The sequence below is a fragment of the Amblyomma mixtum genome, chromosome 2 (genome assembly GCF_055824585.1).
Source record: "Amblyomma mixtum isolate Tamu chromosome 2, ASM5582458v1, whole genome shotgun sequence".
Taxonomy (NCBI): domain Eukaryota; kingdom Metazoa; phylum Arthropoda; class Arachnida; order Ixodida; family Ixodidae; genus Amblyomma; species Amblyomma mixtum.
The window spans coordinates 219,072,736-219,099,989 of NC_143013.1; the positions used below are offsets into that span (position 1 = coordinate 219,072,736).

The following is a 27,254-nucleotide window of genomic DNA, read 5'->3' on the forward strand; positions in this document are numbered from 1 at the left end:
GAAAAAAAAAAAAAACATATAAAGCACGGCACAGGGCGACGCTCGCTTCCGGCACAGCGCGGCGCCGTTGCCCGTGTGTTCACCTGCGTGCGTGGCCGACCCGCTCCGTTCTCGTCGTCGGTCGGCGTCCCGATTTACCTGGGCGCGTGTTCGACCGCGCTGCTCCCCGTGTGCCATCCCCGTTGCGGCCCGGGTTGCTGCCGAGAGAGCGAGCGTGCCTGTTCTCGATTTCGTTTTGGGCGCCGGTGTCGCCGCGATATAGGGCGGCCCCGGAGAGCGTGCGTGCAGGCGCTGCTTGGGGCGGAGGGCGACGACGACTTTTGAGTGGGCGTCCACTCGCGTCTCGATGCGCTCATCGTCTCTCTTCTGGGGAACGCCCGCTGTGGATAAAAATTCAGGCGGCACTTTGGCTCTCTAAAGGGCTGCAAGGCGATAGCGTTTACTGCGAGACTGTTTTTGCTCTACTAGTGCTTTATTTGACTACACACTTTGACTGCCGACTTTGACTGCTTTAGCACGACTCTCTCTGCTTCGACGAGTTCGGTTCTATCCATGGCTCTGTTCGCAGTAATGAGGTATGTAATGTGGTCACCCACGGACGCCTTACGCCACCTGTCGGAGCGGACGACAACTATTTTATTAGTTGTCGTGTGCTCCAAAACGGGGCGTCAGGCATCCGTGGGTGACCTCATTACTTCGAATCCGGGCACTCTGACGTCATAACCATTTGGACCAACCGAAAAGCGTGACACCTCTGCTGACAACCTTCTGTCGACAACGATGAGGCATTAAAGGCTTTCGCCTTAAAATGGCAGCGCTCAAGTCGCGGTTCATTTGGCGGGAAAGCTGCGATATGTCGGTTCACACGTTCGAGAACCCCGTCCAAAAATAATCCGGAGCCCTTCACCGCGGTACCCCTTTCCCTCTTTCACTTCCTGCTTTGTGCTTGTCGTTGCGGCTCAGTTCAGGTGCCACCGGTAGTAGGATACTGCGCTTTTTTCTCTTTCGTAACCAATAGACCGATTTCACAAAGCCTACTGCGCATGCGCGCGTTTACCGGAAGTAGCCAGCCGCCATCTTGGTTGGAGTCCTTCGTGGCGTCGTCTGCACGACAGCCCACATTACTTTGCGCCTTGACAAGCATTATACCCGGCCGCACTTTCCGCAGTTTCGTTTATTGTGTTGCGCTCTATAAAGGAAACAGAGGCTCCACGGCGGAGTTTCGAGGGGTGCAATGCTGATCGCGGTAGGAGCAGCGCAGAGAGGGTGGTCAGTTGCCCCTTGAAGTGGAGTGAACGTGGTGGCGACGCTGCGCTTGTTACTAGAACCTTGCTTTGGAAAATGCTGCAGGTGACGATGCAAACGCGCTTGATCGCCGCTTTCGTTAATTTTGTCAGCAGAATATTTCAACGCATAGCTTTGCACGCGATTTTATTAACGTTTTCGGACAGTATATACATTTCTTGCCACCACATTTAGCGGTTCCAGTATTCGCTGTATTCATCTAGGCATTCGCTATAGACGTGTCACGCAGCGTTTGTTATTTGACTTTATTTCTTCGTCATAGCCCTTGCTGAAAACTGGCCATGCGATAGTTTTTTTTATTCACATAAACACATAAGTGTATTCACGACGTGCTCGGCGGGTCACCAGCAGGAAAGATGAGCAATCGATCGAGCTATGCCGTTTTTCTAAATGGAGATGTGACAAATGCTTGTGTTCAGTACAAAATGAGAAAAAGACAAGCCAATCGGGGATCTTTTGAGTACGCTTAATTAGGGGTTTTTAATTTCGTGACCAATAGTTTTATTTTGATTATTGCTACAATAATTACTTTTTTATTTAGGTTAATATAATCTTCTGCCAGGGCGTCTCCCGTACGACTCACCCTCGCTATTTTCGCAGTACGAGTACAGTAGATGGCCTTTCTTTTCGAAAACAACGGGCAAATTGTGAATGATATCCCGGCATAAATGGTATGTAGCTGATACTGGAATGCCACTTATGCTCAACGACCAGTGAGCTGGAATTATTCCACATTTCTACAGTTTTATAGCCTCGCTTTGTCCTTCCGTGAAATAGAGAAAGCATTATTGCTAGTATGGCAGCTCGAGACATCAGGAGTGAATACGTGTATCAAACGAACATTGTGGTTTGGTTTATGGCGTTTAACGTCCCAAAGCAACTAAGGCTATGAGAGACGCCAAACGAACATTGTGGGTTCCTGAATATGACAATAAATCTGAGCACACTTGTTCCCTTACAACCTTGAACCGGGTAGAAATCTCTGCAAGGACGGCTTGACGACGCAGCACGAAGGAAAATCCGATCGCCTTCTTTTTAACAATTTAAGGAACCGCCTCAAAGCTGAGCGGCGCGTAAAAGACATTTCATACAGCTTCAGAACTTGAAAATTTTTCATTGTCCACTGATCAACAGGGACAATACGGCTAAATGCACTGAACAGGACTTCTTCACCTGCCTTTCGTGAACAGCTTCTACGCAATGTCTTGGGTACTTTTTCTCTTCTATAAAACGGAAAATCCGGGACCCTCTGCTTCGCACAGTTGTCGGAGCTCATGACACCCCTCAGGTGTCCACAGTGCCGCAAATCTAGCATTCATGCAGAGAAACATCGTGCGGCGACGCAAACAGGGCTGCTTCTTGCGCGTGCGCCACGCACCGCGCCGACGCGGCCGCCGGCCGGAGTACTACAACTCCCAGAGTGCATCGCGGCGGCGGTGGCGTAGCGCAACTGCTTGTGAAGTCGGTCTATTGGTTTGCCAAGAAAAACAGCTCTCGCTGTCCTTTTTGGCCCAAGCGGTTTTTATTTTAAGCATGAAATGCTTTTAGCTCCCGTTGTCGGCAGTGGGCAAGGCATCGCACCGAACAGGTGATGGCGTTCCTCTCTTCCTTTACGGTGCGGTTCGGGTGTCCACCGAGATGACAGAATTACTGCGCCATTTCCTTTCCTCAAAAAGCGTCGCGTTCGATGGGCATCGCGCCGAACGGGTGGTGGCGTTCCGTGGACTGCCTGGCAGCGCTACAACACGCTGTCGCGTTCCACTCCTAAAGGCGAAGCTTAAGCGTCATTAATTAGCAGTTAATTAGATTTTTGTCATTAATCAGAAATTAGTCACCAATTAGTAATTTGTCATTACTTCGTCATCAATCACGTGTGATGTAATCCAGTTGTGACGTCACCAGTGTCACAGGCAAAGTGGTGCGGAAAACGCTTTCGCCTCTACGCACTTTAGACAGTTTCGAACGCGCTGCATTACATTCTTGTCAGGCCTGCGTCTCGTCATGTCCGCGTACGCTTCTGCATCGTTCTGCATTCCATGCTTACCCTACTCTCGGTTACGGGGGAGGCACAGATTTTTTTGCCATACAATGACCGGCAAGCGCAAAGGCGTTCGGCGACGCCGCTCGCGGATTCATCGGTCTTTCGGAGGCAGGGGCAGCCATTCTGTGGAGTTCCGAGAAGGGATCTCGGAGCATGATCTGGTCTGCGGTCCTTTCGAACTCCGTTAGCTGTGGAGCACTGTCCAACAAAGGAAAGGTTGCTGGCGAGCGACTGTCCTCCTCGAGCGACGTTGTTCATTATCCTCCTCCTCCGTAGGCGAGACACGAACCCACGTCAAGGCGTCTGCGTCATGACCTCTGTGCTTTGTGTCAGCTGGGCCGCCTACGCGGGTCGCGGTCGGAGACAATGGTGGATCGCCCAATTTCGAAAACACGTTTGCCGCAACGGCCTGAGTCGAAAATGGAGAGCTTGCCAACGCGAGCGCTGCAGATTAAGAAAAAAAAACATTCAGGGGGCACTTTTGTACTGTCTAAAGTGCGTAGAGGCGAAAGCGTTTTCCGCACCACCGACTGCCTCTGACACTGGTGACGTCACCACTGGATGACGCCACGCATAATTAGTAATTACTAAGTAATGACTAAATACTGATTAACTGCTAATTAATGACGCTTAAGCTTCGCCTTTAGGAATGGAACGCGACAGCGTGTTGTAGCGCTGCCGGGGAGTCCACGGAACGCCACCACCCGTTCGGCGCGATGCGTTGCCCTTTGAACGCAACGCTTTTTGAAGAAAGGAAATGGCGCTGTAATTCTCAGTCATCTCGGTGGACACCCGAACCGCACCGTACTGGAAGGGAGGAAGTGGGGAGTGAAAGAAGAAAGAGAGGCCGTAACGAAGCAACTGAAAATTGTATTTGAGGACAGGAGTATCTGTCTCGCATATCTCGGTGGACACACGTCAAAACGCGGACACATCTGTCGACACGGCTGCTAACGACAGTATGAGGCTTTCGCCTTAAAAGTCGTTGTAAAGGAAGGGTGACAATGATGCATTCCGAATACCTGTCTCGACTCTGCTCCTGGCGTTCGCTGCCCTGCTCTGTTGTATCCTTTCAACTGCTGCCCTCTCCAGCAGAAGATAAAGGGGCGTCTCCCCTCTGCCTTTTCGAACAGGAATGGGAGATCCGCGACCGAGGGTTTTCGGTGGTGCCCGCACGCGCAGACCTCGAGCGAGAACACGCCAGCTGGCTTTCAAGCGTCCTTGAGTGGCGCTGACAGCGGGCGTGTTTTGCGCATTGGTCACGCACACCACCTGCTCTGTGCGGAGCCAGAAAAGCCGGGGGGGGGGGGGGCAAAGGGTAGCTCGCGGAGCGCCTACGCGCGCGTCGGAAGCCGCCTGCGGTCCTACAACAACCGGAGAGTCACGGGGCCCCTGGGTGACTCTTTTCTTCATGGGTCTTCACGGCTTGAAGCTCTTCGGAGTTCCCCCAACTTTTCTCGGAATTATTTCAACTCCCCAACGTGCTTTGCCCACGGCTTGACATTCTTTCAGTCGGCTCGAGATGGGGAGCAAGCTTGGAGGTGCATGCCTCTTCTCGCGGCGTGGCGCAGTACGCCTAGGGATATATTGTCCTGCGCCCTGGCCCCCAGCTAAACCCTTGTGCCCCTAACCGATAGTCACCCTATTCAAAAAGTCTAATGTCCTCGTCTGTCTGTGAACCCCTGTGCTAAAGCATTGTAGGAATGAAGTCATGTGACGTCAGTTGCGCGGAGAGCCTCTGCAGGCAACCATGGCGCGCAACAAGATGGTGGTCGCATCCCCAGGAGTCAGGGAAATTCCGGCAAATTCGATAATGACCCACGCCCCGAGGAGTGACGGAGTCTATTGAGGTCAACATGCAGACGCGTGTCCGCTGTGCTGCCCTGCTGCCGCCGCGGTGGCTCAGTGGCTATGGTGCTCGGCTGCTGACCCAAAAGACGCGGGTTCGATCCCGGCCGCGGCGGCTGGAATTTCTTTGGAGGAGAAATTCTAGAGGCCCGTGTACTGTGCGATGTCAGTGCACGTTAAAGAACCCCAGGTGGTCGAAATTTCCGGAGCCCTCCACTACGGCGTCTCTCATAGCCTTAGTCGCTTTGGGACGTTAAACCCCATAAACCAACCAACCTGTGCTGCCCTGCTCTGGGTCAAGGGGTGTACGAAGATTAAATGATACAAAGGGCCCAGTGAAGGTCGGTTATGATAAAAGTGGGAGGACTTCAAAAATCTCTTTTCTGTTGCGGCACGCGTCGACTCATCCGCGCCTGACGTCGTCTCCCCATTGATCAGTGCGCGTGTATCGCGGTGGCGTTGGTGTTCCGTCGTCGATCGCTGGCTGCCTCAGTGTCTGGAACGACGTCGCCGAGGCACAGCAGTGATCTCGGTCCCTCGTGGTCGCTGCGTTCTCTCCGGTCCCATCTACGGCTGTCGCATCCTTGCGTTCTCTGCATTGGTCTTCTCGCAACGGTGAGCGGTTTCGGTGTTAATCACGAATTCCTCGGATGTCCTGCGCGTGGCAAACCTGAAACCGGAAGCGAATCTTTGCGGCGAGTCGCTCTCCGATTTTCTCTTTGGCGTGTTGCATTTTTTGCGTGAATGCCGCGAAGAGGCCTGTTAAGCCTGTTTCGCATGCAAGCGAAAATGCTTGCAAATCCTGCCACCGCGGCGGAAAAGCCTGTTTGAGTCGTCGCTGCGATGAGCGGAAAGCCGCATGCATGTGAAATCAGCCACGCTGGCGCGAGTGTTTAGCCAGGTTTTTTGATGAAGCAAATAACTTGTACGCTGTTGCGTTTAGAATTTGCATTGCCGGCTGCATGGAGGCCCGCGGAGTGCACAGCGCGTTGTTAACGCCGAGCGAAATAGCCGCCGCCAGCTGTGCGCCACGTTTTGGTAGCTTCCTCTTTGTCAACTCTTGTCGCGTTGACGCACCCCCACGTGTTTCGCACGTGTTCGTGCGGAAGTGATCGCAGCGAGTGCTCTCGACATTGCGACCCACTTGTTGGAACCCATTTGCCGAGCAGTAATTAATTTATTTTGTTTATTCATTCTGTCATACGAGACCGACGGTCGTCTGTCGCATAGGCTTTATTTTTTTTTTTTGTTACCCACCGCCATGTGAAAGAATCTTGGGAGAGGCAAAATGACGGACGGACGGGTGGAAAATGGACGCGTCCACTTTGAAACGGGGCGGAAGTTGCAGCCATGCTCGGCTTTTTTGTTTTCCTTTACATTTTTTCAACGCGGTAATAAATCCGTCTAAAATTCGCTTTTTCTCTAAATAGTTTTTAAACCTGCACTTCCAACCTTATGTCACCGCCCTGCTTGTGAGCCACCAATTTTGCGATCGCTTTTCGCCGACTTGTACCTCAACTTCATTCAGTGACTGTTGGAAGCCTAGGGCCTCAGGCAGAGTGTCTGTGCCTTAACTGACGCCGGATGGATACCAGTACATTCTGTGATAAGGTGTTCAGTCGTTTCTGCATATTTATCACCCACTGGCCTTCTGTTATCTTCTTGGTTAAATCTCTAGCTACGGCTGCCTAATCGGGAGGACCGTGGCGTGTTTTTTTTTTTTTTCATATCAGATCCTGCGAATGTCCGCTTCGAAGGCAATAATTCACCAGTTTTCTAAGCTACGTTTTGCTCTCCCTGACCTGTAGAAGCTCCGCTGGTTGTAAGCGTATCAATGCCGTAGTGTAGCGCTGTGTAGTAAACGTAAGTCGCATCAGTCATGCGTGGAGAAGTGCAGCGGAAGTGTCCGCCGCGCAAGATGTGAAGAAATGGCGTGAACAAGTACGCCCCGGCGCCGCTTTTTTGTTTCCTTGACGAAATATCTATCGCGCTCGCGTGTGCAGTAGGGGTGGCGTGGGCGCCACGGGTACCGGAGTACCCTTGGGAAGCCGTGCAGGAGCAACGCATTCCTTGGGGCAGCCGCTTTCACTGGCGCGTGCCTTCGTCGTCGCGAAGGGAGCGAGCAGTGGCGGGTAGCGAGGCGCACACGCTCTTTTGTCGTCGTAGCGTTCTCGCTGCGGCGAAGAGTGCGGGCGCTTGCGAATAGTGTGTTGGGGACGTTTTAATGGCAGTCAAAAACTCAGGGGGCACTTTGTCTAAAGTGCGTAGAGGCGAAAGCGTTTTCCGCACCACTTTGGCTGCCTCTGTGGGACTGGATGACGTCACACATAATTAAGTACTAGGGCCATTTCTTTAACCTACACCAGCTACACCAGTGTAGCAAACGTCCCATTCCTCCAATGAAGCTTTGCTACACTGGTGTAGCTGGTGTAGGTTAAAGAAATGACCCTATTGATTGCTAAGTAACGACAAATTACTACTTAACAGCTAATTAATGACGCTTAATCTTCGCCTTTAGGAGTGGAACGCGACAGCGTGTTGTAGCGCTGCCAGGGAGTCCACGGAACGCCACCACCCGTTCGGCGCCATGCCTCGCCCTTCGAACGCAACGCTTTTTGAGGAAAGGAAATGGCGCAGTAATTCTCTGTCGTCTCGGTGGACACCCGTCATCCGTTTGTAGAGGAAGTGGGAGTGAAAGAGGGGCCGTAATGAACAAAATGGAAACTGTATTTGAGGAAAGGAAATTGCGCAGTAACTGTCTCGCATACATAGGTCGGCACACTCACTCATGAGTGCACTCATATCGCCTCACTCAGTGAGTGATCGTGAGTGGACGTGAGTGTGAGTGGATGTGAATGAGGGTGGTCACGAGTGTGAGTGCGAGTGAGTGGTTGTGAGTTTGAGTAGACGTGAGTGTGAGTGCGAGTGAGTGGATATGAGTGTCGGTGGTCATGAGTGTGAGTGAGAGTGAGTGGATGTCAGCATGGGAGGCCATGAGTGTGAGTGTGAGTGAGTGGATGTGAGTGTGAGTGCGAGTGTGTGGATGTGAGCGTGAGTAGAGGTGAGTGGTGAGTGGACATGTTTGATGAGCAGGTGTGAGTGGACATGAGTGACAATGAGTGGTTGTGAGTGGACGTGAGTGGACGTGAGTGGCAATGAGTGGTTGTGAGTGGACGTGGGTGGCAATGAGTGGATGTGAGTGGTGGGTGGACGCGACAGCGAAGGCGGTCGCGTATGTTTCGCGACGACGATAACCGCTTAGCTATTTTCATGTTGTTGACAGCTGAGGGAAGCAAATATTGACTACTGAGGGCGCTCGAGGCAGCATAAGGCTAGAGTCACTATAAGGCATCATGCTCGTGTCTTTAGACAACCGAAGCAGAAGATTCTGCTGGCACAGGAATGGCAATCTTTCGTTGCATTTGTAGTTCACCATTGGCACGGGCGGAGGCCCTTCGCGGATGCAATGAGCCGCTATAAGTTTCGTGAAATCCTTTATCGAATTTCGCATTGCCAGTCCTGAAAATCATAGACAGGTGTATCTTGCCACGCTCCCCGCACGGCTCGATCTCATATACACAAGAGATACGATGCTTACTGATGAAACGACTGTCCGCTTCTTGTCAATAACTATCGTAAGATGGGATCTCGAGTGCTGCGGTGTACTCTTAGCTTTTTTTCTGTGCCCAAGTGTGTGCATTGGAGAGCTCTGCTCTGGCCGTAATTTGTTGATTGGGCCAGACCGACGCAAAAACCTGACCTAGTTGGCGCCTAAGCTTTGTCACTGCGAGAGTGAAATCGGAATGTGCTTGTGAAGTGCGATTTTGTTTATTTTTCGTGTTTTCAGTGAAGTAAGTGGATTAGCTTCTGTTTGCACGCATCGATTTCAGCAATCCTACCCACACTGATATCTGGACAGCATGAGGTATCCTTTGAATCGGAAACTACGATTTCCTCTGTGAACTTCTGGATAGCGCTTTTTCCCAGTAAAGTCCTTTAGTTTCAGAAGGGCGTGCGCTTCAAAATGGCTCACAAGTTACCTGCATGCGCATTCTTCCGCGAACGACATTGAAGAACAATAAGGTGAAATCTAAGCGCCCCCTATCACCACGCGGATGCGCACGTGGTCTCCGCAAGCACTAGCCTAAAATAGATCGCGCTGGTTTGTAAAACCTCTTTCAGACAGGAATTATGTGCAATGCAGAAAACGTTCTGCACTGCAGACATGTCCACAGTCGGTCACACATAGTAGCTTAGGAGGTTTTCTAAATGGATTGCTAATGACAACTCCCCCTAGCATCGCTATTGCGCGGGGAAATCCTCTACTTGCGGCCCATTCCAGCGATTTTCCTTTCCGTGAGGAAATATGACTTGATCGTTTGAAAAACACGCTTCATTTTCCATGCCGCGAAAAGTATTCATCGTTGCCACTTGTCTCCAATGTGTTCATGCAGAGTAACGGAACGTCATTGTCAAGCAAGACCAAATATTGGTAATTAGACACCATCCAAGACTATTGTCAAGACAAACTCATTATTTTACTTAGACATCGTCATAGGCGCGCGCACAAGAGAGAGAGGTGCGCCCCCCCCCCCCCCTCCCTCAATCGTCTAAGCCCCCTAATCACCGAGTCTGCCTCATACATTTACTCTGTCGGACCTGTTCCGTCATTGTTCACAGTGCAGTGCTATGGCCAATCAGATTTTTTAGTGGCTGAAGACCCATGATGTTGCGTTTGAAGAACTGTTTACTGGCCGGGTGATTTTGAGGCAAGCTTTTCAGGTTTTTTTTTTTGCTGTGACAGTAACAAAACAAATCTGTCAATTTGCTGGGGTTTAGAGAGAATGGAAATTACTCTGGAAGCGCGATGTTACATTGATACTCCAGCGACGCATTGACATGCCTTCCTCTGCCATGGTGAACAAGGGAGCCGAAAACCTCAGTGTGCTTGCAAACGTTTCAACAAGAGGGCTGTCTTAGTCAGGATAAAGACAAGACCTCTTGTGGAAACGCTGGCAAGCACCCTGAGCCTTTCCCCTCCCTTCGTTCACATTTTGAGTGTGAAGGAACCAGCGGCTTATCCTCTCTGTACCATATATTCCTCTGCCGATGTTACAGATTAAAATAAAAACTTCTGCTGAATAATAATTTGTATATTTTGGAATTACACCGCATGGAAATAAATGTTCTATAATCATTCCTCACCTTTGCGCTCCGTTCTAGCCGTAAGGGTCCTAGGTGAGAAAAGATTGGGTGTGGGGGTGGGGGGCACTGCGCTGAAACATGGCTCATTCTCATGGAGAACCCTGCGCACGCCTATGGACACCGTTCAAAAACTTGTCTGAGCATCTTAGCTGATGCTGAACGGGAACTCATCGTCTCAGCAGCAAGCCCAGGAGAGCACGTGTGTACCATTCAGTGCATGGAATATGCGTGATCAGTGACCACTTCCATCGAGCAGTGAAACTGGAAATTGGCCAAGTAGCGCGACAAAGCCTGGGCGGCTCTGCACCCCATCTTTGCGACTCAGGGCAGTCGGCTGCGGCAGTAAATCTCTCCTCCTCTCCGTTGTTAGCAAACAAGGAAAGAGTGAGTGAACATGAATGAGTGTGAGCGGACATGAATGAGTGTGAGCGGACATGAATGTGAGTGAGCGGACATGATTGTGAGTGGTTGCGAGTGAGTGTGTGAGTGCGAGTGGTCATGAGTGTGAGTGAGTAGTTGTGAGTGTGAGTGGTCATGAGTGTGAGTGAGTGGTTGTGAGTGTGAGTGGACATGAGTGCGAGTGTGAGTGAGTAGTTGTGAATGGGAGTGGACATGAGTGCGAGTGTGAGTGAGTGGTTGTGAGTGTGAGTGAGTGGTTGTGGGTGGGAGTGGTCATGAGTGTGAGTGAGTGGTTGTGAGTGCGAGTAGTCATGAGTGTGAATGCGAGTGAGTAGTTGTGAGTGCGAGTGGTCATGAGTGGGAATGTGAGGGAGTGGTTGCGAGTGTGAGTGGACATGAATGTGAGTGTGAATGAGTGGATGTGAGTTGGATTGAGCCACCTCTCTATTGGTGCCGAGGTATGCTCGCATATCTCGGTGGACACCCGTCAAAAGCGTGACACCTCTGCTGACAGTGTTACGACCCATCTTGAGACCCGAGATGAAACGGAGGGAGATTCAACGTAGCGGCAATTTTGACGGGTCGTTTGACTTCAACTTGACCCCTCGATGACCTCACAGAAAAGGGCGACTTTCTGGGAAGTGGCCCATGAGGCTCTTCCCACACTCGGCTCGGCGAAAACGACCTCCCCTTCGAGAAGCAACCGACGACAGGAGAAAAAAGGGTGTCCCTCGTCTTAAAAAAAAAAAAAAAAAAACCGGAACGAATCAGAGGAAGCCTGCGCAGCTGCGGCTGTGACGTCAACAGGACACAATGCTATAGGAATGCGGACTTAGCATCTTACTCGCCAGTTCCCACGTGCGGGCTCTCGACAGGTGTCTTGGCCAGCTGCGTCTGTGACGTCATCCTGCCACACCTGTGTTTGATGGACGGGAGTGGCTGACACAATGCTATAGGAATGCGGACTTAGCATCTTCCCCGCCAGTTCCCACGTGCGGGCTCTAAGCAGGTGTCTTAGTTGGCAATGACGTGTGGTGGCGATCTTTTGTGCCACGATGAGTTACCGCCTAGTGAGGGGGCTCAACAGGTCTTCGATGGCGGTGCTGGTGCCGATCTTTTGTGTCGCGATGGAATGTCGCCTGGTGCAGGGGCGGAGTCTTGGGCTATATAACCTGCGACCAAAGTGGGCACGAACGCTCTGGACCTTCGGTAATAGGTTCATCCAGTGTGGCTCTGGACCTACGGTAATAGGTTCATCCAGTGGCTCTGAGCCTTGGGTATCAGGATCATCCAGTCGCTCGACGCTATGAACTCTTAAATTTTGATTCCTTGTTCTTCTTTTTATAAATAAGTGTCTTTGATTCTTGCCATTAAATCTGCTAGTTCTTGTAATCTCCAACCATCTGAAGTTCAGACCGTTCCCTCATCCTGTACGAGCCCCTTGGTGCAACAACAACGCGCCACGCTACCTCGAGCCGTAACAACAGCCTTCTGGCGACAACGATTGAGGCATTAGAGGCTATCGCCTTAAAAACGCAGCCGTGATGCATGCTCGTCGTACCGTAGCTCGTTTTGACGGTCAGTGCGCTGAACTACCACAGTTCTTATCGTGGCTCACCCTAGTAGGCAAAGCGGAGGGCTCTTAAATGTGCTGCTTGCTATCTGCTTTCTTGCGTCCCCCCCCCCCCCTTCTGCCTCGGCGCTGTCAACCTTTGGGTGGGCCAGCGCCCTGTCTCGCCTATCGCCGGGCTCGTGTGTTGTCCTTTTTTTTGTCTCGCGTCTGCATTTCCGCGCGGTCAAGAGTTTCGCACATGCTGCGGCCACCTTTCCGCACGCTTCGCGGCGGGTCGCGCAGAGGTCGCCTCGTCACGCGCCGAAGGCGTGTTTTGGTTTGTGCGCCTCCGTATCGGCAGGCGGCCGAAGGACTGGAACTAATGTTTCGAGGGGTAGAAGACGTGTGTGTGGCCACAGCGCTGCTGGCGAATATTTCACGCCGTAGACCTTTATTAGACACTTTAGTTTGGCGTACGCAGCGTGTCTATGGGCAACGAATGCGCAGAACGCTACGTCTATATATATATATATATATATATATATATATATCAGCGTCTTGCGGCCAAACCATAAGGTCTCCGGTTTGGCTGCTCTAGTTCCGTCAGATTTCGCGACCGTGCAGCTTGAGTTTAGTGCGGCTTTCCGCTGGCTGCTTCCAAAACGAATGGTCGAGTGCAGGTCTGGTCGTCTGCTAGCCTTGACGTCGGCACCAAAATACAGCCAGCCGCGTGCCGCCGACATCAGCGGTCGCAAGAGTCCCTACAAACATGAAAAATTTTCGAACAGCAAATGGCATTAAATGGCAGGAAAAAGTCGTTTCGCTGAGAAAAGAAAGAAAAAGTCGTTGCATGTATGCACACAGATTATTTACGAGTACGCGCTGAAACGCTTCCCATGGGGCTGGACTTGACCGCTTTCCTGCTATTCTGCAAGATGTCAGTTGAACGGAGTGGTCTGCTGAAGCGCATTCGAAAGTTGATCTCGCCCGAACCGAAGCAGCCGCCTGACCAAAGCGAGCGTGCTACCGACGCCACGCTCTCGCAGAGTTTGTCCTGCCGGCGCGCAGCAGGGGTGAGGATATCCAGGAAATTGCGCCTCGCGGCCAAATCCCTACGTGCAGCTGCGGGAGGCGTAACGTTGCGCAGTTCCGGGTGCCGACGCTTCGCCCCTTTGTGGCGCCGTTTGCACAGAAGCGCCTCACACCGCCGTGCAAGTTGCTTCCTCAGCCGACTGCCGCGTTTTTAGCGGTTGTACGCATTGTTTCAAAACTTTATTCGTCTTTTTTTTTTTTTTGAAAGGGTCGTGTCTGACATGCTTGCGAAGTGTTTTGCGTGGCAGTGCACATCCGTGGTGCGTAAGATTGCGGTAGTGAAAGGTACAGGTGTGTGTGTGTGTGTGCGTGTGTTTAAGTGCCTTTGCCAGAAGTGCAGAACTCATGGAGGTCTGCTTTTAAGCCGCACTATTTCTTGTAGCATCCGTGGAAGCGCTAACTTCCTGTACTACTTCGCTTCAATGAACACCTTGATGCTGAAGAGTTAATGCCACTGAAAAGTATGGTGCGAGAGAAATGGAAAGAGCACAAGACGAGCTCTCTGCGTCCTCTTCGTGTGCGTTTCCGTCTCTATCTACCTAGTTGGTGCAGAGCAGTGTGGCTGCTTGCGATTTTGCCTGTCGTGCCTGCCAACTTTGCTTCTCTCTACCTTGCGCCCACTCTCTCTCTCTCTGTTGCGGCGGCTGCGTTCTTTTTCTCTCTCTGCGGGGCCGCTTTTCGTGGGGGCCGATTTGCTTCCCTAATTCCCTGGCCGGGGAAAAGTGTCTCTGTAAGCGGCCTTGCCGACTGCTCTGCTCGTGCACGGGGTGCGCCTTCGGGTGTGCTGACTGGAGCTTCGCCCCTCCCTCAACCCAGGCCGCGGCCACTGGCAGGGGACCTTTGGAGCGGGCCCGCGAGGCCAGTCCATGGCCGGTCTGGGGCCGAGGGCGGCTGTCACGCTTCCGGCAGCCGCGGCTCTCGCACTTCTGCTCTCCTTCTTCCTGCTCAAGAGGCGCCGCTCGAGGGCTAACTCTGAGTGCCGCTCCCTCTCTGAAACCACAGCGTGCCTACTGGGTAGCGACCAACCCCAGCAGCAGCAGTGCTCGCCGGACCACCCGCCGACGAGCGCCGGCGACGATTCCCCCGTGCTGGCGGTGGTGGTGGCTGCCGAGTCGCCCGACATGCGGCTTCGGGACGGCGGCAAGATGGGCGACGTGAAGCTCAAGGGCCCCGCCAAGGGCTCCAGGTGTTCCTCCGCGACGACGACGACGACAAAAAGTGGCGGTGGCGCCCTCAAGGCGCCGTGCGCGAACAGCAGCGCCCGGGCGTCCGAGTGCAATCCTCCCGCGCCGCAGCAGCCGGTGGCGCGCCAGAGGCAGCAGCAGCAGGACAATGCCGACGTGGTCATCGCCGCCGCCACGGCTCCCGTGACGACGGCAGTGCGCGAGAAAAGCTCACCCCCGTGTGCAGTGCTCACCGTGGAGATCCCCGAGCAGAGCGCGGCCGGCGGCGACCGGCGTCCGGCGGCGGCAGCGTCGGACGACGCGTCGCCGGCGCCCGTGGTTGGTGGTGGAGACGCAGTGTGTGGGGCTAGTCCCAGCGGGTCGGTGGACTCGCTGCTCGGCCAGTCGTCGTCGTCGCCGCCCAGCTCGACGGTGTCGCCGGCGCGGCGCGAGAGCGGGTCCGAGTCGGCCTCTCCTTCGCTCGCCCAGGACGTGGCCGCGCTGTCGCTGGCCGAGCAGCAGTCAACCGTGGAGACGCCACAGCCCGAGGCGGTGGAGGAGCCCCCCGTCGCGAGCAGCGTAGCCTCAACAACGACGTCCTCTCCGGAGGCGCAGCCGCCGACGCCTGCGGAGCACGACGGCGCGTCGTCCCGCGCCGACGTTCTACAAAACGACGAGTCCGTGTCTGAGGACAGGAGCCAGGCACAGGCGCTGTCATTCTCCGACGCCCACAGCGAGGTGAGTACTTTCAGCATTCAGTGTGGAAAGAGTGAAAAAAGTGACAGCCCCAGTGTTGAAATAGGCTAAACAAAATTGTGTAATACTCTGGTCTCACGTAACGACTATGAGTCGGCGTTTTCAAATCCCCTTCGAGTTCGGAACGCCACTGCGCTATGGTGGTTCAGTGGCTGTGGCGTTCTACTACCAACCCCGACGCCGCGGGTGTGTTCCTGACAGCTCGCACCTCATTTCGATCGTGACGAAATGCAAAAAACGGTCGTGTCTAGCAACAACACCTAATCTTGATAAGAGGAAAATTCCTGTAAGCCGTCTTACGGCCGCGGTCGTCCGCGCGAGCGTTCCCCCCCCCCCCCCCCCCCTTACCTTTCGACGCCGGCTGCTGGATTACATCATGACACGATAGAAGAGCCGCAAGCAGGGCGAGAGATCCTAGTTTTGCGCATCACTTGTTAACGTTATGCGCTTCTTGAATCTGGTAACCTTACTTACATTTTGTCGGTTTCGAGCATGATAAAGGGTACACAGGCTGTGATCAGCATGTTTGTGTTCACTAAGGAACTTGACCGAACAAGAGCAAGTAAATTAGTATGGACATTAAACTTGAGGGAATGTTGCGTAACATTATCGCACACAAAGCTGTGTACTTGATTTTGTCAAAAACAGTCCTGTAGCTGTTTGGTACGGCATGAACTTCGTTGTGCTTAGAGGTCTCTCGACCAAGTTTGGACATTTCAAACAAGCCCACTGCATAAATCGGAATGTTGCATTTATCTCTGCAAAATGTTAAGGCCATAAGGGCTTTGAAAGGCAGTGAAAATATTAATTGGAGCGCTTTTGACAATGCCACTTTCCTCGTCCACTCCACTGGCTTCTAAGGTGTGGCTGGGGTGACATTGCCACTGCATGAGGATAATCCACATCTAACATAATTGACCTATGAGCTGTTTCTTTTTTTCTTTGTTTTTTTTTTGCTGTTGTTAAAAGATAGCAGTTAAAGGGATGCTGTTCCAGATACAAGGCAGTGTGGGGAATTGTGAACCATACTTCTATATCTTCTGTTTTGAAAGCCTAGAAGATAGAACTGGATGACACAGTAAAGGCCCAGGGCCTCGACAGCACTGCTGTTTATGCTTGCAAGGGTGACCCGCGGGTTGCGTTCGCAAAAGGGCCTCCTCCGGACAGAGAGCTTTCAGTGTTTGCTGTTGCCAGCAACAAGAAGCCGGATGTGGATCTACTCTCCATCCACTCCCGAGGTGCCGCTGATTGATTAGTGGCCTGCAACTTGCAGTCAATAGTCAGGCACTGTGCAATTATCGCTTTTCAATTAAAGGGGTCTCTCAGCCTCTGCGACTTTCAAGTGTGAATATACTTAATGGGACACTGAAGACAACTTCACTTAATTTAATTTAAATTTAATTCTCTGGCTCGGTCTTATTATGTTTACATTTGCCAACTGCAAAAGACTGGTTTGGCGATGCGAAAATTGGATCTAAAAATGTCTGTTCAATTCAAATTTGTGGTGTCCTTACTGAAAAGCATTGGCTGTGAATGGCCAAAAATCTTACTTGCAGAATTTGGTGGTGGTGGTGGTGACAGCTGTGTATTGTTTTGCTCTTTCCTTGGTTGATGGAAGATGAAAGGTGAATTTTTGGTGAGAGTGGTCTTTTTATCATTAGAATGCTGTGTCCACTTGCTACAGGCCCGCTTCTGTCCTCGGTGTTCCGTTAAGGGCACGGGATTTGAGAACACTTTTGTGCCCCTTCTATGTGTCATCCAGTGCGTGCACATCATCATGACTTTGAAAAAAAAAAATGCATCAGTTAGGCTGGCAATCTTTTGCTGAAGATACCACCGGTTTCCTGTAAATGCAATGCTGGCAATGCGCAAGCACCCAGCGCTTGCAATGATTGCCATGTGGGGCTGTTGCCTTGGCCCGAGTTTTGACTCCTGGGGGAAAGAATTAATTCACCCTTGTTTGTAAGCTGTCAATGGTCAGATGTTTTCCATGAATATTGGAATGAGTCCGGTGTATTGAAGGGCGTTGAATGTGATGCCTGTATTATGAAGCAGTCCGTCTTCTCGTCCGCTGCGTTCTGATTCCGTTGGCATTGCTTATAATTAAATGCCACTGCACTCTTCATCTTCATTATTGTGGAATGTGCACAGGTGGCGAGGGTTGAGACGAGGGCTCGTACATCATTGCTGTCAGCACTGCATGAGCAGCAGTTTGAGGGCAGCTGTGTAGCTTGTGCTGCGTGTTTGTCCTCCTGGCCTGCTATCTGCCACATGTATTGCAGTGCAGGGGGAACCGGTGCTCTTTCTTTTTTTGCATGTAAATTCCTCCTTTTGTGGGCATCGAAATTTCCTTGTCTTCTTTTTTTTTTTTTACGGAAGTTAATCTGTGCTGAGTACATGGGCTTGCGCACACTCTGCAGGCTAATAGAAAAACCTGTTTTCATTAATTGGCACACGCTTTGAAACTGCCGCAGGTGTGTGCTGGTTTTTAAGATTTTGTTCCAGCTTGGCATAACAGCTGTGGAAAAACAAAACTTGCTGGATCTTACCTTTTGGTGTTCAAAGGACAGTGTTTGCAGAATGCATATTATAATATTATTTTGCTTGCAGAAAGAGTACTGTTTTGTGTGTGACATGTAAACATTGGAGCACTGTTTATTTATTTATTTATTTATTGACACCTCAATTATTTGTAGTAGTAGTGAGCTGCTTTCTACTAGATGGTAATTGATGCTGGATGTTTGCTTATAACTACTTTAGGAGTGTGGTAGATAACTTTTAATAATTTTCAGTGGTAAAATTTAAATCTTAGCAGATTGTGAAGTGTATAAAACCTCACTGCTGTCATGGAAGTGCATATCAATGTTTTTCCCTGTGTGGGAAGTTTAAAGCTCCCGATATGCCGAGGATATTTGTACATTAGTAGTCTGCCTTGTTAGTTGAAATCCTGTTTTTTCCTTTCTTTTTTTTTTTGAGCCCTCATGTATTTTATTTTGCAGCTTATATTTTTCTTGTTCAGACTTATTTGACTGGAGCGCTTTTGCATGCAACCGTTGAACGCATTCAAGTCCTGTACTGCAACGCTTGTATCCAACTCAAGAGTGAAACTCGCTTGCTTTGCTGTGTTCGCAAAAGCGCAGCACCTTGTGTATGTGCTAGTCTCTGGATTTTGCTGGAACAGTACTTTCAGTTTTCAAATCTTGCTTGTACTATATGCTTGCACTTTCTCCTTATGACATCTTAATTAAGAAGGGGGAGGGGGTGTGGCAACCTCTCAAGGCTACACATTGTGTAGAGTTAGCCCTGGAATGAACTGGCAGTAAAGATGAGAGGAAAAAATTCGGGCGAAGGCATTTGTCATTACAGGCCCTTCCACTGCAGAACTGTTGAAACTGATAGGGAGCTGTCAGGAATTTTTTCTGCACTTAAAAGTAACATTAGAACACGCAACTAAGGTGTGCCCAGTAAATAAGTAATGAGATTCAATATCATTTTATCACTTGCTGATATAGCAGTAAAGTGTTCAAATTTTCGGCTGTTTTGTCAAGAGAGGCTAACTTGTGGTGAGCAATCTGACAGGATGACTTCTGCTTTTTTAGCAGCTGACAGCATAACTTTGCTTTGAGAAATGTGTTGGTAAATGCAGGTTGCATAATGTTACACGGATTTTGTGTTGTTTCGCGAGCAAAAGTCCATGCAGGACATTACAGGCCTGAACTGGGAGTCTGCTGTTGGCAGCAGTTTGTGACATATCTCATTCCTCTGGGCCCCCATGTTGACAGGGAAATACACCTGACCCCCCCCTCCTCCCTTTATCTCGCACAGCTGTGCAAATGTCGCGCGCATGTGCGTGTGACCGACAGTGAATGCTTTCAAAGTGCTGAGAAGAGTGCCTTGGAGGCACACTCACGCTGTGGTTGCCTGCTGCAGCAGCAGCAGCCTGCCATTTGTACGGCCTACACTAGCTGTGGGAACAGCTGTTTTGTGGAGACAGCTGCTCGCTCGCAGTGCTCCTTTCCATGCTCCCCCCCCCCCCCCCCCCCCCTCCCTCCCTTGCCTCACCTTTTCTTTCACTCGCACCGGAGGGGGGCAAGAGGGAGGGAGGTCTCCTCCTGAAAGCCTGCCTGCCACGTCGGAGGCTTGCAGCTGGGCAGATTGTGGCCCCGGCCTCCGCCTCCTGTCATCCGCCAGCATTTGGTGGCTTCCCTGCAGAGCTGGTGGCAGCCCATTGCTTTGAGAACTGTGTAACCCTAGTGGATGGTAGACGGCTAGCTGCGAGCTCCTTCGCTATAGGCGTGTATGTGTGGCGGGAATCCTGGTCACGCATGGACAGCATAATCGCGATGGGCAGCAGCGGGTGTGTGGAGGTGGTGTGTCCGGACCGGTGCCTGGGATTTGCGATGAGCGACCGCCGGCTGTCGGCCATCGAGGACATGCTCCTCAAGGAGATGGAGGAATCGTGCGAGGTAGTGGACTTGCTTTCGTCGTCTCTGGCCTCGTTTCGTTGCGTCCTCCTGGTGAGCATGCCGTGTGTGTGTTCCTTTTCACGTAAGGATGGCACGTAAGGGGCCTGTCGTGGCGTTCGCATGCAGTTGCGGGTTGTCAGTGTGTGGACCTGGGAGGTGTGGACAAGGGACTCTTCTTTTCCTGCCCCGCGTTTGACAACTTTTGCTGTTTCTCTCTTCTGTCTCCCCATCTGCTGTCGAGTAGAGACATATGCTTTTCTGTTTTTTGAATCCACTCGAGGCAGGCAAAGGGACGCCTGGAAACAGCTGGCGGTGTTTATTGTTGTTGTTGTCGGCCTGACTGCATTCAGCTGTGTGCGCAGCTGTGAGGAATTCTGGCTCTCGAGGCTCTTGTCAGAGTTATGGGCAGTTTATGGCGGTGCAATTGCCTGTTTGCACTTTGTTTCGTCTGTGTGTTCTGATGGTGGGATTTTATGATGGCTGTTAAGCGCGAGAAAATGGATATGAAAGTTAGCAGCTAACATGCAGCTTGCGTGTTTTGCTGTGCATGCATGCAGTCCATTAGCATCTTCGAATGGTTCAGATTGGTGCATTAGTTTTGTTTTTTTCCCCATCATTTTCTTTTTTTTTTCTCATCTCCCATCGTATTGCTGATGTTCCTTCATTATTTAAAGTAGTCCTTACCAGGCGCTTATGAAGTGATAGGGCAGGTAGAAAAACAGCTTGGTTCCGCAGTGGTACTTTTTAAATAAACTGAATGGCATTTGAGCAAATTAAACAATGTAAACAACTTTCCGAAACTTTTTTCAGTTTTTTTTTTCTTTCTAAAATTACATGCACCTGGCAGTGTACATTAAGCACTTGAAAATTGAGGGTACGAATATGTTTTGCAGGTGCACAAACAGTGACCTGCTGTTCAACGTGACTGCCATAGGGGACGTACTGTCACTGCCAAATTTGCTTTAGTTAAAAAGAATCGCATTTTTGGCACAGTGCACAGTGGTGACAGAGAATTGCTTACAGGCTATTTTCAGTTAGTCTCGGCTAAAGTTGAACCGCACCAAAAGTTTTTTAATCGGCCCGGGGACTTTTGCGCTGCGTTTTAAGTGCCTGCAGTGCAGCTGTGATAGGCCACCACAGTTAGTCTGTGCACTTTTCGTGAAAAGTCTGCAATTCACTGTTCTCGCTTTAAATATGCGTTAAAGAGGATTCCACGTGCTTGGCTGCTAATTTTTGAATAGTTTTCATGCCACATGACACTAGTTGCTCACTAGTTTCGAAAAAGGCTCAGAAATTCATGTGCTGCTTTTTTGAAGTGAGGGGTGTGCAGTCTGCACATAGCCTAAACTTAAATGATATTGAAAGCAGTGAGTGTGACTTTATCCGCAAGGTGAGGATTAGGACTCTCGCCCCGAGCCTGGCACTTCAGAACGTAGCTTGAGTCCCGCCTTGGAAAATGTGAAAGCTTTCAGGGAAATATTCATCAGTGTGATGTGTTTCACCATTTATAACTGCTGCGTATTCTACCAAAATGCAACTGAGGAAGATTATGCCATACTGACAGGAAAGTTGATATCGTCAGGATCATTCTAGCAGCTAGCTATCCTTGCCCTGAGACAAGAGTGCTGGAAACCAGCTGTAACTCCACCCCAAATGCGTCTAGAGTCTTGTCAGTAGAATCATTTTGATAGTCAAATGCAACCAAATCATAACATAGCAGAAAGCATTAAACTAACATTCAGTATATAAAGCCCATGAAAGAACAGCGAAAGCTGTTGGGAGTGTGACAAATGCCACTTCACACACCTGACTGCTTCAAGATTTTTCACAGAAAATAGAAATTTTACTTTTTCTAGATTTTCCATTCTCTTGGCAGCTGAATAGAATAAAAATTCCTTGCATGCGACCTTTTAAGTGAGAGTTATTGCAACCCAGGTCTTGCTGTGCCCTCGTGGACAGACCGCTAATGGATTAAGTGGCGTTTCGCTTTTTGAACGCCAGTTCATTTTTTTTCTTTAATCTTGACTGAGAGCTTCAGTCCTGACTTTTAAAATACAGGTGCTGCTAAGTAGTATACAGTTAAATTACTGCTTGCATATGCAGTTTTTTTTTCGTTGTTTTCCTTGCAATCTTTTTAGCAGAGTTTCTTTCACGAGTAATATGCTGCCTAGGTACGATTTATGGAGAAAAATTTCGGTGCATTTATTGCTGCATTTGAATTTGACATGTCGGGTTTCATCACCTTTTTATGCCCTGTCAGGTGCAATGTCCACATTCTTTTGTCTGCATGATAGAACTAATAAAATTTTCGGTTCGGTTCAGCTTTCATTTGAACTTTGCAGTGTTGATGGACTCTTAACAAAGTTGTAAAGAACTTAGCAAGGTCAGGAAGACTATGACAAGGAACAACAAAGCTGTAGAGAGCTTAACAAGGTGAGGAGACTATGACAAGGAACAGTGGAAGAAATAGTCTATACTTAGTCTTATGTTGCTAATTGAAGAGTTTAAATATAATTAAGGGTAGGTTTAGCATAGAACACATAAACAGCGTTTTTGACAATACAGTTTGTAGCACAAACCTACTGTTCAAATGCATACATTTCACCAAATACCATTAATTCCTTACAAAGTTTATTGTGCAAGTGACATGAAAACGTCATAAAATGATTTGGTTCTTGAAATTCTTATGATTGCAACAATTAAAAAAATCTTGTCACAGTGCTACTATTTCAGCTTTTATTTAAATGCAACTGAAATTTATTCCTGATTGCTCAATACCTGCTGAAAAGTCTTGTTTCCATTCCATTTGCCTGGGAGTTCCAAAACTGAAGCTTCTTCCTAAAGGTCCAGACAGTAAGTAATTGATCAGAAGATTGACGAGTGTACGTCGGATGTGTTTTTGAATGGTTTAGGTAAGCTTAGCCACCATAGGGTTGTGTATATAACTTCAGAGAACGTGCTTAGCTTTCTGCTGGCGTAGGTATGTCCTCGAGCACATTGCGATAAGGGGTCCATGCTTTTTCAAAAGCGCGCCAAAGCTCCTTCGTCAATCACCCAAACAAAAGTTGACTTTTTTTCTTCCAACTATCAGTCTGTTGCCCAGTCCAGGGGACAGTGGTCTGGTGTTCAGTATGTCTGGGTTCACCCAGCCTAAATGTGGCTGTGCACTGTAGATTTTCAGGGATTTTATCATTCCTTTACTTCACATTTCGATCTCAATTGAAAAAATAAAATTAAGTGTATTTATGTGGTGAAAAAAAGTTGCCAGTGCTGCTGTTCTGTAAATTCCTCATTCTAAAAAAAATTCCTTGTCGTTTTATTCACTGGCATCAACATAATTTTGTGTGTGGTACACCGCGTCTCTTTGGTTTGTCTTTTTTTTTATAGTTAAAGCACTTCATTTCTTGGCTGTATACTCAATGTTGAGTGGTTGAGAGGTGCCTGTTCGTTAACAGTGGGGTGAAATTCGGGGTTTTTTTAGCAACGCATGGAGCTATTTCAGGCCTCTTATGCTATTTAGAATGTTATTTGTGCCAATTACAAAGGCTTGCAGCACCTGCTACGGTGGATCAGTGTTTATGGTGCACGGCTGCTAACCCAGAAGACACGGGTTCTATCCCAACCGCGGCCAAATTTTGGTGGAGGCAAAATTCTAGAGGTCCATGTACTGTGCGATGCCAGTGCACGTTAAAGATCCCCAGGAGGTCGAAATTTCTGGAGCTGTTCGCTACAGCGTCCCTCATAGCCCGAGTCGGTTTGGGACGTTAAACCCCATAAAACAAACTAACAAAGGCTTGCAGTAACGTTTCTCAACTTGCATGTTATTCCCCCCTCACCATGAACTTTGGAGAAGAAAGCGTTCGTTGGTATCAAAGTTGCTCTTTAGAATGCCTGACGGGTCTTGTGAAACATGCGTAATAATGGAAGAAACAGTCATGCAGTCGTGCTGACTACTCACTTCAGACAGCTGCTATGTTCTTTGCCCCAAAATGAAGCCTGATCTTGAGATTTGGAAGTTTTAAACGCAAGTAATCAAACAACTAGATTACATGCCCACCACTTTTCTAAATAGGTGCATGGTAGCTACAAGTGTTTATTTTATATTGTGCCTCCAGTTTTCTGCATTGTCGAGCACTGCCTAAAGGCAACACATTTTCAAGGCAACGTCTTGAGGAGTTGGGTTTAAGAAGTTTCACGACACTTGTTTGGCATTTCTTCTGAAAATGAAGGGGCAGAAATAAGATTGACTCGTGATTGTTGAGAAAGCCCTCTATGTTATGCTGGGGAGCTGTTTCACTAGCATATATACCGGGTGTCCCAGCTAACTTGAACCAAGGGTTTAAAAATGAAATATTGGGGTCAGGAGAGTGAAACTACCTGCATATTGGTGACAGGCATTTGGCGCACCACAGGAAATTTTTTGTATTGCAATTACTTAACTCGTAATTAAAATAATTTTTTTTAAATTTTTAATATTGACTTTAGACACTAAGTGTGATTCGCAAAGTTGGAGAGCACTTTCAGAAACCCCCATTCCATTATTCGCCATAAAGAAAACCTTACGTGTACCTCTTTTTTCGAGCTCGAAAGAAAGCCCGCGAAATACAAAAAAAACCACGTGACGAGCGCATTCGCGCGCCGCGATCGTGCTGCTCTCAACCGTGCTTTCAGTGAACGAAATCAGCTCCGGTATTCATTCGGCGGCCCCGTTTCAGAGGCAGGCCGATATCTTGGTGGTGGTTTCTTCGGCCGTGTCAGCCAGTTCGCGCGTGACGGTGTAAATTGCAGCGAGTGCGCTGCGCTTTGCAGTCGCGATAAAGACTGCCAAGCTCGAAGTTTTCAAATGAGAGGAGTTTTATTTGCCAGTTGCAAAGAAAATAAAAGTGGCGGTTTATGGCTTGGCTGTGCGGCGATGACAGCCGTGGCATGCGGTTGTCCTGACTCCATTTCATTTCGGTTTCTTACCAATTATAAAAAGTGCTCGAATAGGTCACCTTGTGCGACGATACAGCTATGGCATCTTGTAACCAAATCAGCCGTTGCATTTCGTATGACAGCCTCAGGCATGTTTAAACAGACTTCCGTTATTTTGTCTTTAAGGTCTTGCGGTGTGGAAGTTGGTGTGCTGTACACCTTGTCCTTGATATGACCCCACAAAAAGTAGTCCAGAGGTGTCATATCAGGAGACCTGGCTGGCCAGTTCACGGGACCTAGTCGTCCTATCCATTTCTGCGGGAACGCTGCGTCGAGCCAGGTCCGAGCCTTGGCGCTGCTGTGCGCGGGGGCGCCATCGTGTTGAAACCACACATTTGTGGCCCTGGCGAGCGGTAGATCCGAAAGGAAGTCGTCAACGGGTCCTCTGAGGATATCATTGGTGTAGCGATCTGCTGTCAGCGTCTGGTCGAAAAACACAGGCCCGATCAAACTACCGTCGAAAAGTCCACACCAAACACTAAATGACCACTGGTACTGGTGCTGCGTCTGTAAAACCCAGTAGGGATTTGAATCGCTCCAGTAATGAGCATTGTGCAGGTTCACCTGTGAATTGCGCGAAAAACTAGCTTCGTCACTCCATATTACTTTGTTCAAAAAATCCGGGTCGTCCTGCATCTTTATCAGAATCCAATTAGCAAAATCGGTCCTGTTTTGGAAGTCCCGTGGCAACAGATTTTGATGAAGCTGTACGTGGTACGGATGCAGGCGGTGTTTGCGCAGTATTCGCCAAACTGATGACCTGGAGACTCCGGTATCCTCGCTCACGCTGCGCACGCTTGCTTGGGGTTCCAGAGCGAACAGCGATAAAATATGCGTCTCGAAGTCCTCGTCAAAAACAGGTGCTCTGTGTCGTGTGGACGTAAAACTGCCCATCCGTCGCAGCGTCTCGAAGGCACGCAGGATCGTTACTGAACTTGGCCGCCTGCCTGGGTGCCATTGTTGCATAAGGTCTGCAGCGCGCCTTCTGTTCCCATGACATGCACCTAGAGCCAGAACCATGTCTGCTTTCTCTTCATTTGTAAACGGCATGTCTGCAGTGCTAGTAATCACTACACCAAAGATTCAGTCTCGCATGAGAGTGGCATAAGAAGAGCACACGACAAACTGTGCTTCACCGCTGCTTCCAGCTTTCAAAATCCTCATTAGGAAACTGCAACACACAGCCGCCAACACCTCGCGGCGAAACATTATTCCCTGTATTTCTCTTTTGCTTCTGAGTGACAAAGCAGACTCGCCATCTCAGTATCTTATCAGATTGGGACTAAGTCGTCGTCGCCGGGTGCCAACTAGCTGACGCGGACGAAAAACCCCCGCCAAGATATCGGCCTGCCGCTGCAACGGGGCCGTCGAATAAAGGCCGGAGCTGATTTCGTTCACTGAAAGCACGGTTGAGAGCAGCACGATCGCGACGCGCAAATGTGCTCGTCACGTGATTTTTTTTGTATTTCGCGGGCTTTCTTTCGAGCTCGGAAAAAGAGGTACACGTAAGGTTTTCTTTATGGCGAATAATGGAATGCGGGTTTCTGAAAGTGCTCTCCAACTTTGCGAATCACATTTAGTGTCTAAAGTCAATATTAAAAAATTAAAAAAAATTATCTTAATTACTAGTTAAGTAATTGCGATACAAAAAATTTCCCGTGGTGCGCCAAATGCCTATCACCAATATGCAGGTAGTTTCACTCTCCTGACTCCAATATTTCATTTTTAAACCCTTGGTTCAAGTTAGCTGGGACACCCGGTATGAGTACCTCCTACACTCTGATGACATTGGCTGTGTGTCTGGCATGAAAAGTTTGCATTCATAATGAATACACAGTGGGGTCATGAATCTTGCTTTGTGTCCAAGTTGCTTTCACCGTGTTGTGCTTGGGTGAGGGGGGGGGGGTGAATGAACGTGGGTTGAGAGCAAGTTTGCCTGTTGGGCGGGAATTTATGGATTTTTCTTACATAGGTTTTCATGCTGTTCCTTTCCCTGTTGAAAGCTTGCTTCATGCAGCATGCATAAGGCAGAGCCTTCTTGCAAGTGCACCATCCTAGTGATCATATTGGGCCAAATTGCTCTGCTGCCCCTGCTGTAAGAATAAAAAGGCCTTATGAAGCAGTGCCTGCCCCTTCAAGAAAGTGTGTGCAGCCAGTATTTGCAGCTGCAAGGACAGCGTTGTATAGCCTCCAAATCTTTTGTGTGTGACTGCTGCATGCTTTGAGAAGGCAGACAGTTTGGTCACATGAAAATTGGCTTGGGAAATAGTGTAAAGGATGTTTGGTGCAGTGCAATCTTCCAGTTTCTCGAATGCGTTGCTTAAAGGTGCACTGAAGAGGAATCTGAACTTGTTTTTTTGCCGCAGGAACTCGATCTACGCATTCTGAGCTTTCTTAGAAACTTTTATTGCTCTGTGTGGCCGATTTCCCTAATTAAATCGAATTAACATCTG

The 27,254-nt window shown here is 49.5% G+C and overlaps 1 protein-coding gene and 1 long non-coding RNA gene across 7 annotated transcripts in view; one reads left to right on the forward strand and one right to left on the reverse strand.

Annotated features, from left to right (window-relative positions):
* Window positions 1–4,599, reverse strand: part of LOC149362605 (uncharacterized) — a 48,598-nt gene extending 43,999 nt beyond the window's left edge. The window contains exons 1-2 of the long non-coding RNA XR_016289029.1: window positions 4,369–4,599; window positions 84–380 (exon numbers count right to left, since the gene is read on the reverse strand). This is a non-coding gene — a long non-coding RNA (uncharacterized LOC149362605). The remainder of the gene's footprint in view (window positions 1–83; window positions 381–4,368) is intronic.
* LOC149362604 (KH domain-containing protein akap-1-like) overlaps window positions 1–27,254 on the forward strand; it is a 96,293-nt gene that overhangs the window by 53,927 nt on the left and 15,112 nt on the right. For 3 of the 6 annotated variants that reach the window (XM_089573121.1, XM_089573123.1, XM_089573122.1), the window contains exon 2: window positions 14,259–15,343. In XM_089573121.1, the coding sequence (XP_089429247.1) occupies window positions 14,309–15,343 (1,035 nt within the window). In that variant the 5' untranslated portion in view covers window positions 14,259–14,308. Of the gene's footprint in view, window positions 1–12,327; window positions 12,377–14,258; window positions 15,344–27,254 lie in introns of those variants that run through there. The other 3 variants (XM_089573126.1, XM_089573127.1, XM_089573125.1) reach the window with 2 other exon arrangements.